The sequence below is a fragment of the Rana temporaria genome, chromosome 9, assembly GCF_905171775.1.
Source record: "Rana temporaria chromosome 9, aRanTem1.1, whole genome shotgun sequence".
Classification (NCBI taxonomy): Eukaryota; Metazoa; Chordata; class Amphibia; order Anura; family Ranidae; genus Rana; species Rana temporaria.
The window spans coordinates 11,542,625-11,559,770 of record NC_053497.1 but is presented as its reverse complement, the minus strand read 5'-3'; the positions used below and the strand labels follow the sequence as shown (position 1 = coordinate 11,559,770).

At 48.8% G+C, this 17,146-nt stretch overlaps 1 protein-coding gene across 1 annotated transcript in view; it reads left to right on the top strand.

Annotated features, from left to right (window-relative positions):
* Positions 1 to 273: 273 nt before the first annotated feature.
* FAAH2 (fatty acid amide hydrolase 2) overlaps positions 274 to 17,146 on the top strand; it is a 39,582-nt gene continuing 22,709 nt past the window's right edge. The window contains exons 1-3 of the mRNA XM_040322782.1: positions 274 to 566; positions 7,143 to 7,362; positions 12,588 to 12,797. Of these exons, the coding sequence (XP_040178716.1) occupies positions 390 to 566; positions 7,143 to 7,362; positions 12,588 to 12,797 (607 nt within the window). The 5' untranslated portion in view covers positions 274 to 389. The remainder of the gene's footprint in view (positions 567 to 7,142; positions 7,363 to 12,587; positions 12,798 to 17,146) is intronic.

Sequence of the window (17,146 nt, the reverse complement as noted above, 5' to 3'; positions counted from 1 at the left end):
AATCAGGATGTAAACCTGTAAACCTGCGGCGGTGTAACGTACAGCACATACATTACGCTGCCCAGGAGCAACGTAAATGTATGAGAATCTGGCCCATAGTTTTTTAGAGTTGACTGTCACTTTAAGACTCCAGTCATCTAGTGTAGAAATTGTACATTTGCAGCAGCGCCCCTAGTGGCAGGAATGGAGACACGTGACGCCGGGGCTCCACCCTAACCCCGCCTTTTGCTCCTTTCATCCAACCAGCGGCTCTCCTGTGGGCGGACACGCCCCTGTAGTGTCAGTCATTGATGACAGGTGGTCTATAAGCTTCCTCTCCGGTCCCTGTCGGTATCGCACTCCCGGCCTCCCTCCGTCCTCTCCGGGCGGTGTCAGTATCGTACGTTGCAATGTCCGCCCTGGGCCGAGCGGTGACGCTCCTCCTGCGGACCTTCTCCCGGCTCTTCCTGCTCCTGGTCCGGGCCGCCTCCTGCTTCTCCCGGGACCCCCCGACCCCGGGACCGCCCCGTGACCCGCTGCTGCTGATCCCGGCCAAGGGACTGGCGGAGAGGATCCGGAGGGGAGAGGTGAGCAGCCCTGGACCGTGCGTCACGTGACCTCCATCACTGGGGGGGAGGGGCTTATTATCCCCTCTATTGAAAGACTTTTGCCAACAGTGGCCCTTTAAATGGGCGGTGACTGCAGAGGTCAGTGGGAGGGGCTCCAGCCCATTCATTCACTGTGATTGGCCACACAGTGAAGTTGTTGGGAGCCCAGCCAATCAGAATCGGCTGCCCGTAAGTGGTTGGTTGCAGTTTTGGGGGGCCACAATAGGCCGATAAAGTGACCATTCACAAGCGTCCTCTCCAAGTGTTTTTGCGCACATGTAAACAAAAAGAAGGTTGTGACCCCCCCCCCCACAAACGCACACCCCCCCCCCATGACAGGATGTATTTTCAGACCCTGGAGAATAAAATGGCGGTAGTCCCAAATTTTCTTACGTCACGCAATATTAGAGCTAACAATTTATCAATCACCACATTTTATTACAAATGTACTTTAGGGCACACACGCATGCACCCCAATATTTTTGGTAAAATATAAAAAAAAAAAGAAATTGCACCAAGTAAATAGATACCAAGCAGCCTACCAGACAGGGCCTGAGCCTGCAGAGAGGTAGGGGGTGGTTGGGCGTGGCAACAGTGGGAGGGGCTTAAAGCTTGTACATAATGCGTAGGTCAGAAGTATTTACTATACAGTGGGGGTGGGACGACTTAAGTATATGGTTCAGGAGCGGGTAACCTACAGTGTGCAGGGGATGGGAGTGTGTAACGTACAGGGGCATTTATTGTGCAGGGGTCAGGAGTGTATAATGTACATAATGCAGGGGCCAGGAATGTATAATGCAGGGGTCAGGAGCGTATAATGTACATAATGCAGGGGCCAGGAATGTATAATGCAGGGGTCAGGAGTGTATAATGTACATAATGCAGGGGTCAGGAGCGTATAATGTACATAATGCAGGGGTCAGGAGTGTGTAATGCAGGGGTTGACAAATTTGCTTGGAATCTAGGAGCCAGCAAAAAAAGTTAGGAGCCAGAAAACGCACCCCGTCCCGACGAGCTTGCGCGCAGAAGCGAACACATACGTGAGCAGCGCCCGCATATGTAAACGGTGTTCAAACCACACACGTGAGGTATCGCCGCGATTGGTAGAGCGAGAGCAATAATTCTAGCTCCAGACCTCCTCTGTAACTCAAAACATGCAACCTGTAGAATTTTTTAAACGTCGCCTATGAAGATTTTAAAGGGTAAAAGTTTGACACCATTCCACGAGCGGACGTAATTTTAAAGCGTGACATGTTGGGTATCAATTTACTCGGCGTAACATTATCTTTCATAGTATTAAAAAAAAATGGGGATACTTTACTGTTGTCTTATTTTTTAATAAAAAAAAAGTGTAATTTTTTCCCCAAAAAAGTGCGCTTGCAAGACCGCTGCGCAAATACGGCGTGACAGAAAGTATTGCAACGATCGCCATTTTATTCTCTAGGGTGTTGGGATAAAAAATATATATAATGTTTGGGGGTTCTAATTAGAGGGAAGAAGATGGCAGTGAAAATAGTGAAAAATTACATTAGAATTGCTGTTTAACTTGTAATGCTTAACTTGTAATACCAACGGCCACCACCAGATGGCGCCAGCTTACACATCTGGTGGTAATAACTTGTAATACCAACGGCTCACCACCAGATGGCGCCAGCTTACACATCTGGTGGTAATAACTTGTAATACCAACGGCTCACCACCAGATGGCGCCAGCTCACAAAAAAAAATTAAAAAACATTTTTTTTTTTTTTGCCCCCCCTTCCAAGCCAAGTCGCCAGGACCCTATTTCTAGTCGCCATGGCGACCTGGCGCCCGGGATTTGTCGAGCCCTGGTATAATGTACATAATGCAAAGGTCAGGAGCGTATAATGTACATAATGCAGGGGTCAGGAGTGTGTAATGTACATAATGCAGGGGTCAGGAGTGTGTAATGTACATAATGCAGGGGTCAGGGGCGTATAATGTACATATTGCAGGGGTCAGGAGCGTATAATGTACATATTGCAGGGGCCAGGAGTGTATAATGCAGGGGCCAGGAGTGTATAATGCAGGGGCCAGGAGTGTATAATGTAAATAATGCAGGGTTCAGGAGTGTATATTGCAAAGGTCGGGAGTGCGTAATGTACATAATGCAGGGGTCGGGAGTGCGTAATGTAGACAATGCAGGGCCCAGGAGTGTATACTGTGTGTAATGCAGGGGTCAGGAGTGTAAAATGCAAAGGTCAGGAATTTATAATGTACATAATGCAAAGGTCAGGAATTTATAATGTACATAATGCAAAGGTCAGGCGTGTATACTGTGTGTAATGCAGAGGTCAGGAGTAGGTAACGTACAGAGTGAAGGGGTCAGGCATGTGTAATGTTGTGGACATAACGCAGGGGTCCTTGAATGGGTAACATACAGAGTGCAACTCTATCCAGAGCCTTCCAGAATTTTTATTATATATTTTGAATTCCCTCACTTTTAGTGTGGCCTTGTAACATACTTTGGTCACATGCCCTCCTCGGTTTTTCTTCTCTCACCTACTTCTGGTTCCTCTCCTGATGCCCGCTTCTCGATTGGCCCTCAGTGCCTCCAGTGATCCCTGCAAATCAATAATTTCCCTTTTGGGATTATTAAAGTAATCTGAATCTGTGCCACCTGTAACTGTGTTTCCCTCACTCCTGTGTCCCCAGACCCTCCTGTAATTCTAGCATCTTAGTGCGCCAACCGATCTCTGTACATTTCTGTGACCCCCCGATGTCTCCCATAACCTCTGCACTTTGTACCCCCAGCGACTCCACCCCCCCCCCCCAAGTCTCCCAGTGTCTTTCATTCAAGTGTCCTTCTGGTGTTACCAAGTTCTGTGTTTTTAGTTATTGACCTTAAGCCTGTTATATGACCATGCTTGTCTGCTGCCTTTGTTTGCTGCAAAGGTCCGGAGTATATAATGTGTATAATGCAGGGCCCAGGAGTGTATAATGTACATAATACAGGGGTCAGGAGTGTATAATGTACATAATACAGGGGTCAGGAGTGTATAAAGCAAAGGTCAGGAGTGTATAATGTACATAATACAGGGGTCAGGAGTGTATAATGTACATAATACAGGGGTCAGGAGTGTATAATGTACATAATACAGGGGTCAGGAGTGTATAAAGCAAAGGTCAGGAGTGTATAATGTACATAATGCAGGGGTCAGGAGTAGAGGTCGACCGATATGTGTTTTTCTCTGGCCGATGCCGATGCCGATATTTGGAAATCGGGGTGGCCGATGGCCGATATGTGTGGCCGATATTTTAGGCCGATATTTTAGGCCGATTTTCTTTCTTTTTTCTTTTTTTTTTCCTTCATCTCAAAAAACCTAGGGTGGAGAGGTGGGGAGGAGATAATTGTTTAGGGTGGAGAGGTGGGTGCAGCCTGTCAGTGACCACTGGTGCAGTCCATCAGTGCAGCCTATCAGTATCCATTAGTGCCCACCAGTGCAACCTCATCAGTACCCACCAGTGGAGCCTATCAGTGTCCAGAAGTTCCACGATAGTGCCCACCAGTACAGCCCATCAGTGCCACCTCATCAATGCCCACCAATGCACCAGTGCATCCCATCATTGCCCACCAGCGCATATCACCAGTGCCCACCACATCAGTGACCACCAGTGCATTACCACATCAGTGCCCACCAGTGCATCACCACATCAGTGCCCACCAGTGCATCACCACATCAGTGCCTCACATCAGTGCCCACCAGTGCATCACCACATCAGTGCCCACCAGTACAGCCCAATGTCATTCACTGCCACCTCATCAATGCCCACCAGCGGAGCGCTCCAGGCTCCGTTGCATCTTCTAGCCTAGCACAAGAAAGCTCCTTTCGTCAAAACAGACAGTAAAACAAAGTAGCAACTATTGAAAGTCCCAAAGTCCAATATAATACTGCAGCAGCGCCATTTCCAAACAAACGTTTGAAAAACAAAACAAACTTCTATATTGATTATATAGAAGTTTGTTTTGTTTTTCAAACGTTTGTTTGGAAATGGCGCTGCTGCAGTATTATATTGGACTTTGGGACTTTCAATAGTTGCTACTTTGTTTTGATGTTTACATTTTTTTTTTTTGCAGCTGCTGATCATTGTCTCATTTCTTGTGGCCAAATTTCTGTATTGCCTACTCCTGAGCGCTGAGCAGTGCTAAAACAGAAGGAAGGGCGATATTAGCACTCTATCCACAAAGCTCCATTTGTCCCTGTTGTGCTGCCTACAATCACCAGAATGCAGAGCGGGCCGGTAACAACCAATCGGCGGCCGCCGCTGCCGTCATTCTCCACTCTGGAAAAAATGTCCCCTGACGTGCTGCACGCTCTGCCTACAAGCTCCAGAATGCAGCGCGGGCTGACAGTTACCGGCCCGTGCTGCATTCTGGAATTTGTAGGCAGAGGCAGGGCGCGCAGCACGTCAGGGGACGTTTTTTTCCAGAGTGGAGAATGACGGCAGCGGCGGCCGCCGATTGGTTGTTACCGGCCCGTGCTGCATTCTGGAATTTGTAGGCAGAGGCAGGGCGCGCAGCACGTCAGGGGACATTTTTTTTACAGTGGAGGAAGTCTGCAGCGGCGGCCGCCGATTGGCTGTTACCGGCCCGCTGGTTGGCTGCAGACTTCCTAAACGGAAAAAAATATAAAGTCAGCAGATAGCAGCGAGCGGGCGACGAGCGGGCGGGCAGGCAGGCGGAAGAATTCCACCCAGCACAGATCCTAGACAATCGGCCTAAATTTACCCAATAATCGGCCGATGCCGATATCTTTAAAAACGCGAAATATCGGCCGATATATCGGCCGACCGATATATCGGTCGACCTCTAGTCAGGAGTGTATAATGTACATAATGCAGGGGCCAGGAGTGTATAATGTACCTAATGCAGGACTCAGGAGTGTATAATGTACCTAATGCATGGGTCTGGAGTGTATAATGTACCTAATGCAGGGCTCAGGAGTGTATAATGTACCTAATGCAGGGGTCAGGAGTGTATAATGTACATAATGCAGGGCCCAGGAGTGTATAATGTACATAATACAGGGGTCTGGAGTGTATAAAGCAAAGGTCAGGAGTGTATAATGTACATAATACAGGGCCCAGGAGTGTATAATGTACATAATGCAGGGGTCAGGAGTGTATGAAGCAAAGGTCAGGAGTGTATAATGTACATAATGCAGGGGCCAGGAGTGTATAATGTAAATAATGCAGGGCTCAGGAGTGTATAATGTACCTAATGCAGGGCTCAGGAGTGTATAATGTACCTAATGCAGGGGTCAGGAGTGTATAATGTACATAATGCAGGGCCCAGGAGTGTATAATGTACATAATACAGGGGTCAGGAGTGTATAAAGCAAAGGTCAGGAGTGTATAATGTACATAATGCAGGGGTCAGGAGTGTATAATGTACATAATGCAGGGGCCAGGAGTGTATAATGTAAATAATGCAGGGCTCAGGAGTGTATAATGTACCTAATGCAGGGCTCAGGAGTGTATAATGTACCTAATGCAGGGGTCAGGAGTGTATAATGTACATAATGCAGGGCCCAGGAGTGTATAATGTACATAATACAGGGGTCAGGAGTGTATAATGTAAATAATGCAGGGCTCAGGAATGTATAATGTACCTAATGCAGGGGTCAGGAGTGTATAATGTACATAATGCAGGGCCCAGGAGTGTATAATGTACATAATACAGGGGTCAGGAGTGTATGAAGCAAAGGTCAGGAGTGTATAATGTACATAATGCAGGGGTCAGGAGTGTATAATGTACATAATGCAGGGGTCAGGAGTGTATAATGTACATAATGCAGGGGTCAGGAGTGTATAATGTACATAATGCAGGGGTCAGGAGTGGGGCTGGGGAAAAAATCGATTTGAATCGAGTTGCGATTTTATGACCATGCTTGTCTGCTGCCTTCCCCTGACCTTTGGCCTGTCCCCATTTCTAAGATTGCTTATCAATTTGGTACTTTCTGGTTCTTGCCGTTGTCAGCTGCCATCTGCATGGGTGTGTCCTAGGGCCTGTTTCCATGGAACTGTCCAGCAACAAAGCCCATGACCCCTTGTGGGTGACCGGTGAATACCTGGAAACTCCATACATTCCACACCTTGGTCCTGTCCTGCAGATGGTGCGGGGATTCCACAATCCCACTAGCTTGTAGGGATTGACTCTGGTGTGTCGGGATTGAGCCCACCAAGAAGCTGGCACTGCACACCGCCAGTCATAGGCATGTGCCTCGCTGCCGATGATTGGCGGTGTGCAGTGACGGCTTCCTGGCATGCTCGATCCAAACACGCCAAAGCCCATGACTACTAGCTTGTAGGGATTGACTCTGGTGTGTCGGGATTGAGCCCACCAGGAAGCTGGCACTGCACACCGCCAGTCATAGGCATGTGCCTCACTGCCGATGATTGCCTATGATGACGGCTTCTTGGCACGCCGAAGCCCATGACTTCTAGCTTGTAACATGGTGTTAATATTCTTCACTGAGTAATGATCCAGAAGATAAATGGTTGCCTTCCCTAATAGTCCATATCTCTTTTCAGCTAAAAAGCAGTGTCGTGGTGCAGGCCTATATCTCCAGGATCAAAGAGGTGAACCCCGCTCTCAATGCCTTGGTGTGTGACCGCTTTGAGGAAGCCCTTTGTGAGGCACGGGCAGTGGATGATTTGGTGGCTTCCAAGGCAGAGGACAAAGCAACAATGGAACACAAGTACCCTCTTCTTGGGGTCCCTGTAACGGTGAAGGAAGCATTTGCCTTACAAGGTGGGTACAGCTTTTCATCGGTGCGTTACATTGCTTCCATGTTGCTTTGCATGAAGAGATGGGTAGTAGGTGCCCAACCACTAAAAGTCTTCCTATTACTGTTCAGTAGTTTGGAGATGCTAAAATCTGTGGGCCGGATTCAGATACCTGAGCGTATCTGTTCGGCCGGCGTAATTTGGGCACTTAGGGCCAGATTCAAGTAGGTGAGCGGCGGCGTAATGTATCGTAGATACGTTACACCGCCGCAATTTTTCATCGCAAGTGCCTGATTCACCAAGCACTTGCGATGAAAACCTACGCCGGCGGCCTCCGGCGCAAGGTGGGCCAATTCAAATGGGCATGTAATTTAAATTAGGCACGCTCCCCTACCTACCGCGCATGTGCCGTTTCCGACCTCCCGCCGTGCTTTGCGCGAAGTGACGTAATTTTTTTCGAACGGCGACGCGCGTAGCGTAATTCCGTATTCCCGGACGGCTTACGCAAACAACGTTATTTTTTAAATTTCGACGCGGGAACGACGGCCATACTTTATACAGCAATACGATTGCTGTGTAAAGTTAAGGCACCAAAAAAAACTACTAACTTTGCGACGGGAAACTAGACTAGCGGCGATGTAGCGAACGCGAAAAACCATCGGGAATCGCCGTAACTCCTAATTTGCATACCCGACGCTGGTTTAAGAAGCAAACTCCCCCCAGCGGCGGCCGCGGTATTGCATCTTAAGATCCGACAGTGTAAAACTATTACACCTGTCGGATCTTATGGATATCTATGCGTAACTGATTCTATGAATCAGCCGCATAGATACTCTGAGAGATACGACGGAGTATCAGGAGATACACCGTCGTATCTGCTCTGTGAATCTGGCCCCCTGTTCTGTATTCAGAAAGAAGTTGTATCTCTTTCTGAATCCGGGCCTGTGTTTGGACACTAGGTTGGTGGCTTCTGCAGGCCAAAGGGTTTCAATGGTCAGCGTAGACAAGCCATTCTCCACTAGGGTTCCTCCAGAGGTTAGTAGGGGTTTCTTGAATTGTGGCTGATTGATCTCACAATTGATGGTGCCTAGATAATGTCAAAGAGCTTTCATGGCCAGTATAGGCCAGCCATTCACAACTAGGGTACCTTCAGAGGTTAGTAGTGTTTCCTTGAGCTGTGGCTTATTGACCTCCCATTTTATGGTGCCTAGATAATTCCGATGCCAAAGAGCTTTCATGGCTATTATAGGCCAACCATTCACAACTAGGGTACCTAGGTACTTGGGTTAGTAGTGTTTCCTTGAGCTCTGGCTTACTGACCTCCTGTTTTGTGGTGTCTAGATAATTCCAAAGCAAAAGAGCTTTCATGGCTCTCAACTATGGTTCTTCCAGAGGTTAGCAGTGCTTCCTTGAGCTGTGGCTAGTTGACCTTCCATTTGATGGTGCCTAGATAATTCCAAACCAAAGAGCTTTCATGGCCACCATAAGGCAGCCATTCTCAACTAGGGATCCTCCAGAGGTTGTTGTGCTTCATTGAGATGTGGCTGATTGAACTCCCATTTGATGGTGCCTAGATCATTCCAAAGTCACCATAGACCAGCCTCACTCTACTAGGGTTTTGTCCAGAGATTTGTAAGGCTTCCTTAAAGCGGAGGTTCACCCTAAAAACATGTATATAACATTACATTCTGCATACTTCCAACATTTAGGCCCCATACACACGATAGAATTTATCCGCGAATACGGTCCAGCAGACCGTTTCCGCGGATAAATCCTCTCGAGGATTTCGGCGGATTTTCATGCGATGGAGTGTACACACCATCGCATTGAAATCCGCGCCGAAATCCTCTGGCGATGACGTGTCGCGCCGTCGCCGCGATTATGACGCGCCGACGTGCGCGACGCTGTCATATAAGGAATTCCACGCATGCGTCTAATCATTGCGACGCATGCGGGGGATCCCTTCGGACGGATGGATCCGGTGAGTCTGTACAGACCAGCGGATCCATCCGTTGGGATGGATTCCAGCAGATGGATATGTTCTGCATGTCAGCAAATATCCGATCTGCTGGAAATCCATCCCAGGGGAGATATATCCGCGGAAACAGATCCGCTGGCGTGTACACACAATAGGATCTATCCGCTGAAACCCATTTGCTGGGATTTATCTGCGGATGGATTCTATGGTGTGTACGGGGCCTTACAGTATGCGGTTTTTATTCCAAAGCCAAAGAGCTTCCATGGCTCTCAACTATGGTTCCTCCAGAGGTTAGCAGTGCTTCCTTGAGCTGTGGCTAGTTGACCTTCCATTTGGTAGTGCCTAGATAATTCCAAACCAAAGAGTTTTCATGGCCACCATAGGGCAGCCATTCTCAACTAGGGATCCTCCAGAGATTTGTAGTGCTTCCTTGAGCTGTGGCTGATTTGACCTTCCATTTGACGTTGCCTAGATCAGGGGTCTCCAATATGCGGCCCGAGGGCCAGATGTGGCCCTATGCTAGCCTTTATCCGGCCCTTGGGGCACAATTCATCCCACTGACATGAGGCACTATTTCTCCCATTGACACCAACAATGGGGCACTATATTATCCACTGATACCAATGATGGGATTCTATTCCTCCTACTAATAGGGGGGAATACTCTTCTTCCTATTGACCACCAACCCCGAGGCCATATGTGTTCTCACTGATGCCGGGCCCGTGACTTTTTCTTCTCTTGCTGGCCCCAATCCGGCCCTCCTAAAGTCTGAAGGGCAATAAAGTGGCCCTTTGTTTGAAAAGTTTGGAGAGCCCTGGCCTAGATCATTCCAAAGCCAAAGAGCTTTCATGGTCATCATAGGCCAGCCACTCTCCACTAGGGTTTTGTCCAGAGATTAGTAGTGCTTCATTGAGTTGTGGCTGATTGACCTCCTATTTGGTGGTGCCTACATAATTCCAGGACCGATGTCACTTGGTAAAGCCAGCAACATGACCCCAATGATCTTTTAAGCTGTTTGTGAGGGTGACCTTGTGATCATCACTGTAAAGTTTGCATTACTTCTACTGACCACCATAGTAAGGGGCGTTTTTTGCCATTGATACCTGATGAATTGGTTTTTATGAGACCAGAACTTTAACCACTTCCTGGCGGCCGTACGACTATATACGGCCGCAGGGTGGTTCTAAATCTCTGGGTCGCCGTCTTTTTACGGCCTCCGCTCCTCCTGGCTACTGGGGGGCGCGCGCGCCCGCCGCATCACTGAGATGCCGATGTGCGTGCCTGGCGGCCACGATGTCCGCCAGGCACCCACGATCGGCGGTTACAGAGACAAGGACGTGGATCTGTGTGTGTAAACACTAAGGATGAGCTCCGGCGTGTTCGCATAGAACACGTGCAGAGCCCGCCAGGAAGTCGGCACCCGCGCTGCGCTAATCACAGCCAGGCAGACATTTCCCGATGCTCGGCTGCAGAGATCGGGAAATGTCTGCCTGGCTGTGATTAGCGCAGCCCGGGTGCCGACTTCCTGGCGCACTCCGCACGTGTTCTATGCGAACACGCCAGAGCTCATCCTTAGTAAACACACAGATCCATGTCCTGTCAGGGAGAGAGGAGACCGATCTGTGTCCCTTGTACATAGGGACACAGATCGGTCACCTCCCCCAGTCAGTCCCCTTCCCCCACAGTTAGAAACACTATGCATTGTAAATATTTAACCCCTCCCTCACCCCCTAGTGTTAACCCCTTCAATGCCAGTCACATTTATACAGTAATTAGTGCATTTTCATAGCACTGATCGCAGTATAAATGTGAATGGTGCCAAAAATGTGTCAAGTGTCCGCCGTAATGTCGCAGATCGCCGCCATTACTAGTAAAAAAAAAAAAAAAATAATTCTGTCCCCTATTTTGTAGGCGCTATAACTTTTGCGCAAACCAGTCGCTTATTGCGATTTTTTTTTTTTTTTTTACCAAAAATATGTAGAAGAATACGTATCGGCCTAAACTGAGAACATTTTTATTTTTTTTTTATTTTAATTGGGATATTTATTATAGCAACAAGTAAAAAATATATTTTTTTTTTTCAAAATTGTCGCTCTTTTTTTTTGTTTATAGCGCAAAAAATTAAAACCGCAGAGGTGATCAAATACCACCAAAAGAAAGCTCTATTTGTGGGGAAATAAGGAAGTCAATTTTGTTTGGGAGCCACGTCGCACGACCGCGCAATTGTCAGTTAAAGCGACGCAGTGCCGGAAGCTGAAATTTCACCTGGGCAGGAGGGGGGTATATGTGCCCAGTAAAGCAAGTGGTTAATGTAGGGGTTCCTCTGGGGTAAAAAGGTTGAGAAATGCTGCCCTTGACTTTGACAAAGAATTGAAGAGTCACACCATGATAAAGTCCAGATACAAATTTATTCCAATGTGTAATCCCAAGAAGGATTATAATACAAAGCCAACACGTTTTGGGGCCGAAGCATCAAACCTCCCCCCCTTCATCAGGGTTTGATACATATGAAGATTTGATAATGGTAAAGGACTCTTTAATAAAGAAGACCCATGACTAAGCACTGATCGCAGTACGAAACGCGTAGGCTGTATCCCACCCTTTGCTGTTATTTATAGTGCATTTTCCATCCACGGTTTTTAATAAAGACAACCCAAGGTTTTTTTTGGAAGTGCGGCTGTCCATCCTTTTCAGTTTCTACATTTTGCCTCGTGCATTGCCGGTGACTTGTCCTTAATGTTCCCCTAACGGGGAAGTTCCTTCAATGACTGCGCAGGCGCAAACTTGCCGACGGAAATCTCTGAACCACGCCCGGCATCCAGGCTCATTCTTTAACATCCCCGTGGATTGGAGGATGTTAAAAAAAGAGCCAGGAGGCCGAGTGAGCGGAGCGAGCCGTCCGACTGGCCACTTACCTCGAAATCCACGTCGCCCTGAATGCCGGCCGCGGTTCAGAGATTTCCGTCAGCAAGTTTGCGCCTGTGCAGTCCTTGAAGGAACTTTCCCGATAGCTGGAACCATCTCAGCACATCAGCTTGCGCATGCGCTGGAACTTCCACGATAGCTGGAACCAGCACGGCAGATCACCGGCCCTCCTGGCCTCCTGAGCAGCCACTGATTGTCCAGCACACCCACCTGGGGCGGTAACCTTTCTTTCCTCTTTAATAAAGAAGACTTTTAGTCTGGCAGGTTGTTCTTCAGCAGCTAGTTGGATCGGCCATGTTGATGTTGATTTATTTTCTAAATGTTTTTTTGCGTTTTTATTTTTTTAGGCATGCCGCAGAGCTCTGGGCTGATATCTAGACAGGCATTGCGCTCAACGACGGATGCAGCTGTCGTGTCGAGGTTAAAGGCAGCTGGAGCCATTCCTCTTGGTGTCACGAACTGCAGCGAGCTGTGCATGTGGTACGAGTCTAGTAATAACGTCTATGGAAAGACGAGGAACCCGTATAACTCCAAGCACATAGTAGGAGGCAGCTCTGGTGAGTTGATGAATTTTATTCAAGTACAATTGTTGCTGTTTTTTTTTTTTAGAGGAACTATACTTGCCTTTTATCCAGCGCTGCGGTGTCCCGGAGCTGTCATCTTAGGCCTTTCCTGGTTCCTACTTCACCTCCTCAACATGCTATTGATTACGTGGCTTATGTTAGACCTAGTGATGTCATCACTGGGTGTCTATATGCAATGCAGGTAGATCATGGCTGGGGATGAGGGGCTGGCAGGGTGCAGTACATAGCTTCTCGAAAACATCACAGCCCCCGTCCCTCAGAACTCCTCTCAAGGGCCCTCGGCCCTGAGGAAAGCAGTGTGCTGACTCTTGGGAGGCGTTATGCAAACATTAAAATGCCTTGATGGATTGGTGTCAGCTGGAGGAGTGGGTGTTCCTAAATAGGCGTCATTTGCATGTAGACCACCTTGGGTAACACCCACATGACATGCTGAGCCTCCATGCTTGAATGAACCCCAAATGTATTAACTGAAAGGGATGGGCTAGGGCAGAAAGAGTTACGGAGGTCATGGATGGATCAAATCTAGGATCGTAATGAGCTTCTCTTAGGCCTCGTACACACGACGGGACCTGTCCGATGAAAACGGTCCGCGGACCGTTTTCATCGGACATGTCCGCTGGGATCATTTGGTCTGATGGCTGTACACACCATCAGACCGAATTCCCGCGGACAGGATACGCGGTGACGTGGCCGCGACGATGACGCGGCGACGTGCGCGACCCTGGAAGGTCAATGCTTCCACGCATGCGTCGGCTTTTGGCCGAGCGGACATGTCCGGTGAGTCATACAGACGACCGAACATGTCCGACGGACAGGCTTCCAGCGGACATGTTTCATAGCATGCTAAGAAACATTTGTCCGCTGGAAACCTGTCCGCTCGGCCGGGAATCCGGTCCGGTCGGCCGTACAGACGACCGAACATTTTCGCGGAAACTGGTCCGCGGACGAGTTTCAGCAAACATGTTCGGTCGTGTGTACGAGGCCTAAGAGGGACATCCACACTGATTATCAGGGCACTGATTATGAGTGTAGTCTCACCAGTGCTGCAAATCTGTGCCCCTTCATCAGTGTCCCCCAACAGTTCTGCCTATCAGTGCCCAGGGCTGGTGCAAGGATTTTTGACACCCTAGGCCAGGCATGTCCAAAGTCTGGCCCGGGGGCCAATTGTGCCCCCCCCCCCCCCCGGTAATTTAATATGGCCCCCCTGGGGATTTGGATATATATAGCCATTGCAGCCTCACATGTGCCCTGAGGGCCACAAAAGATATATACCGTATTTATCGGCGCTGCCTTGGAGGGGACAGGACGTGCGCCATCAGATAACATGAAGAGAATCTCCTGTTTACTCGGCGGCATCTGAAATAGGAAGTCCCGTTTCCTGGGATGCCATTGGATGACTGTTCTGTTTGTTTATCATAGGAGGCGGGACTTTGTATAAAAGAGGCCACCGAGTAAAGAAGAAATTCTCCTGTTTGTAATCTGATGGCACTTGTCCCTCCCCCTCCCTGTCCCCTCCGAGGCTGCAGATGGGCATCAATCAGGCTGCATTGATTGCAATGGTGAGGCTGCATTGATTGCAATGGTGAGGCTGCATTGATTGCAATGGTGAGGCTGCATTGATTGCAATGGTGAGGCTGCATTGATTGCAATGGTGAGGCTGCATTGATTGCAATGGTGAGGCTGCATTCATGGCAATGGTGAGGCTGCATTCATGGCAATGGTAAGCCTGTGCGTGTTATACGCTGATAAATACGGTTTATCCAAATAACACGCCCAAGCTCATTCTTAGTCCTGAGCAGCGCTTGGGGATTCATTGGGGCCACAAAGAGATATATACAGTATATCCAAATAACACGCCTGAGCTCATCTCTTCATCACACACAGCCACAAAGGCAAGAGAGTTCTTGTTGGGCAGTGTATTAATGCTCGGGCGAACACACTTAGATCAAATTTTAATGGTTCAAAGAATGTCAGGCAAAATGGTCGGCCCTCGAGCATGTTCACTTCATCAAATGTGGCCCTCTTTGAAAAAAGTTTGGACACCCCTGCCCTAGGCTAGTGATGGCGAACCTGGGAACCCCGTATGTTTTGGAACTACGTTTCCCATGATGCTCATTCACTTTGCAGTGTTGCTGAGCATCATGGGAAATGTAGTTCCAAAACATCTGGGGTGCCAAGGTTCGCCATCACAGCCCTAGGCAAAACCTAATTTTGCCGCCCCCTGCTCCACCTTTGACTCCACTCCCTTTGCCCTGCCCATGTATATCCCACCTTTTTAAGGAAATGCCCATCAATATAGCCTCACCTGCGCCCATGAAATGCAGCCTCACCTGCGCCCATGAAATGCAGCCTCACCTGCGCCCATGAAATGCAGCCTCACCTGCGCCCATGAAATGAGCCTCACCTGCGCCCATCAAAGGAGCCTCACCAGTGCCAATCAAAGCAGCCTCATCAGCACCCATCAAATGCAGCCTACCAGTGCCCATGAGATGCGGCCTCACCTGCACCCATCAAAGCAGCCTCACCAGTGCCAATCAAAGCAGCCTCATCAGCACCCTTTAAATGCAGCCTACCAGTGCCCATGAGATGCGGCCTCACCTGCGCCCATCAAAGGAGCCTCACCTGTGCCCTTCAAAGGAGCCTCACCTGCGCCCATCAAATGCAGCCTACCAGTGCCCATCAGTGAATGTTTGCTTGCTTCCATTCATTCGGGAGTCGGGACACAGACACAGTCCTCCGCTGCGCCTCTGACACTACGTGCAAACGGAGCGGCGGCTGCCTGCTGATGCTGAGACTTAGTTGCTTTCTGCAGGGAGAAGAGAGTAGGAACACCAGTGGCCGGGCGCCCTAGGCAGCAGGAGAGCGCCCTAGGCGGCTGCATAATTTGCCTAGTGGTAGCACCGGCCCTGTCGGTGCCCATCAGTGCTGCCTCATTAGTGCCCATCAGTCCTGCCTCATCAGTGCAGCCTATGAATGCCTATCAGTGCAGCCTATTGAGTCCACCGGTGCCGCCTCATCCAGTGTCCATCAGTGCCGCCTCATCAATGCAGCCTATAAATGCCTATCCGTGCCCCATCAGTGAAAGCGAAAATTTACCTGTTTGCAAAATTTTATAACAAACTATCAAAGGGTTTATTTTTTTTTCGTTTATTTAGCAAAAAATAAAAATCCCAGTCTTGATTAACCACTTAAAGCGGGAGTTCACCCGAAAACCTATTTTTAACATTAGATTGATGCTCATTTTGTGAAAGCGAATCGGGTGTTTTTTTTTAAATCGAAGCAGTACTTACCGTTTTAGAGAGCGATCTTCTCCGCCGCTTCCGGGTATGGGTCTTTGGGACTGGGCGTTCCTATTTGATTGACAGTCTTCCGACGGTCGCATACATCGCGTCACGAGTAGCCGAAAGAAGCCGAACGTTGGTGCGGCTCTATACGGCGCCTGCGCACCGTCGTTCGGCTACTTTCGGAAAATCGTGACGCAATGTATGCGACCGTCGGAAGCCTGTCAATCAAATAGGAATGCCCAGTCCCGCAGCCCATACCCGGAAGCGGCGGAGAAGATCTATTTCTAAAACGGTAAGTACGGCTTCGATTCCCCTTCACAAAACGAGCCTCAATCTAATGTTAAAAATTAAGTTTTTGGGTGAACCTCCACTTTAAGGACCCCTTCACGCCGATATACGTTAGCAGAATGGCACCGCTGGGCACATCCACGTACCTGTATGTTGCCCTTTAAGCCCAGCCGCGGGGTCGGCGCGCCGCCGGCGTATGCACACGACGCGTTCCGAAGCTCCGTGGCCGCGGGACCCGCGGATCTGATCGCCGCCGGTGTCCCGCGATCGGTCCTCTGGAGCTGAAGAACGAGGAGAGCTGTGTGTAAACACACCTTCCCCGTTCTTCACTGTGGCGCTGTCATTGATCGTGTGTTCCCTGTTATAAGGAAACACGATCAATGACATCACACATCCAGCCCCGCCCCCCTACAGTTAGAAACACAGTTGAGGTCACACTTAACCCCTTCAGCGCCCCCTAGTGGTTAACTCCCAAACTGCAATTGTCATTTTCACAGTAATCAATGCATTTTTATAGAATTTTTTGCTGTGAAAATGACAATGGTCCCAAAAATGTGTCAAAATTGTCCGAAGTGTCCGGCCATAATGTCGCAGTCACGAACAAAAGCGCTGATCGCCGACATTAGTAGTAAAAAAAAAATATTAATAAAAATGCAATAAAACTATCTCCTATTTTTGTAAACGCTCTAAATTTTGCGCTTATTGCGATTTTTTTTTTTTCTTACCAAAAATATGTAGAAGAATACGTAT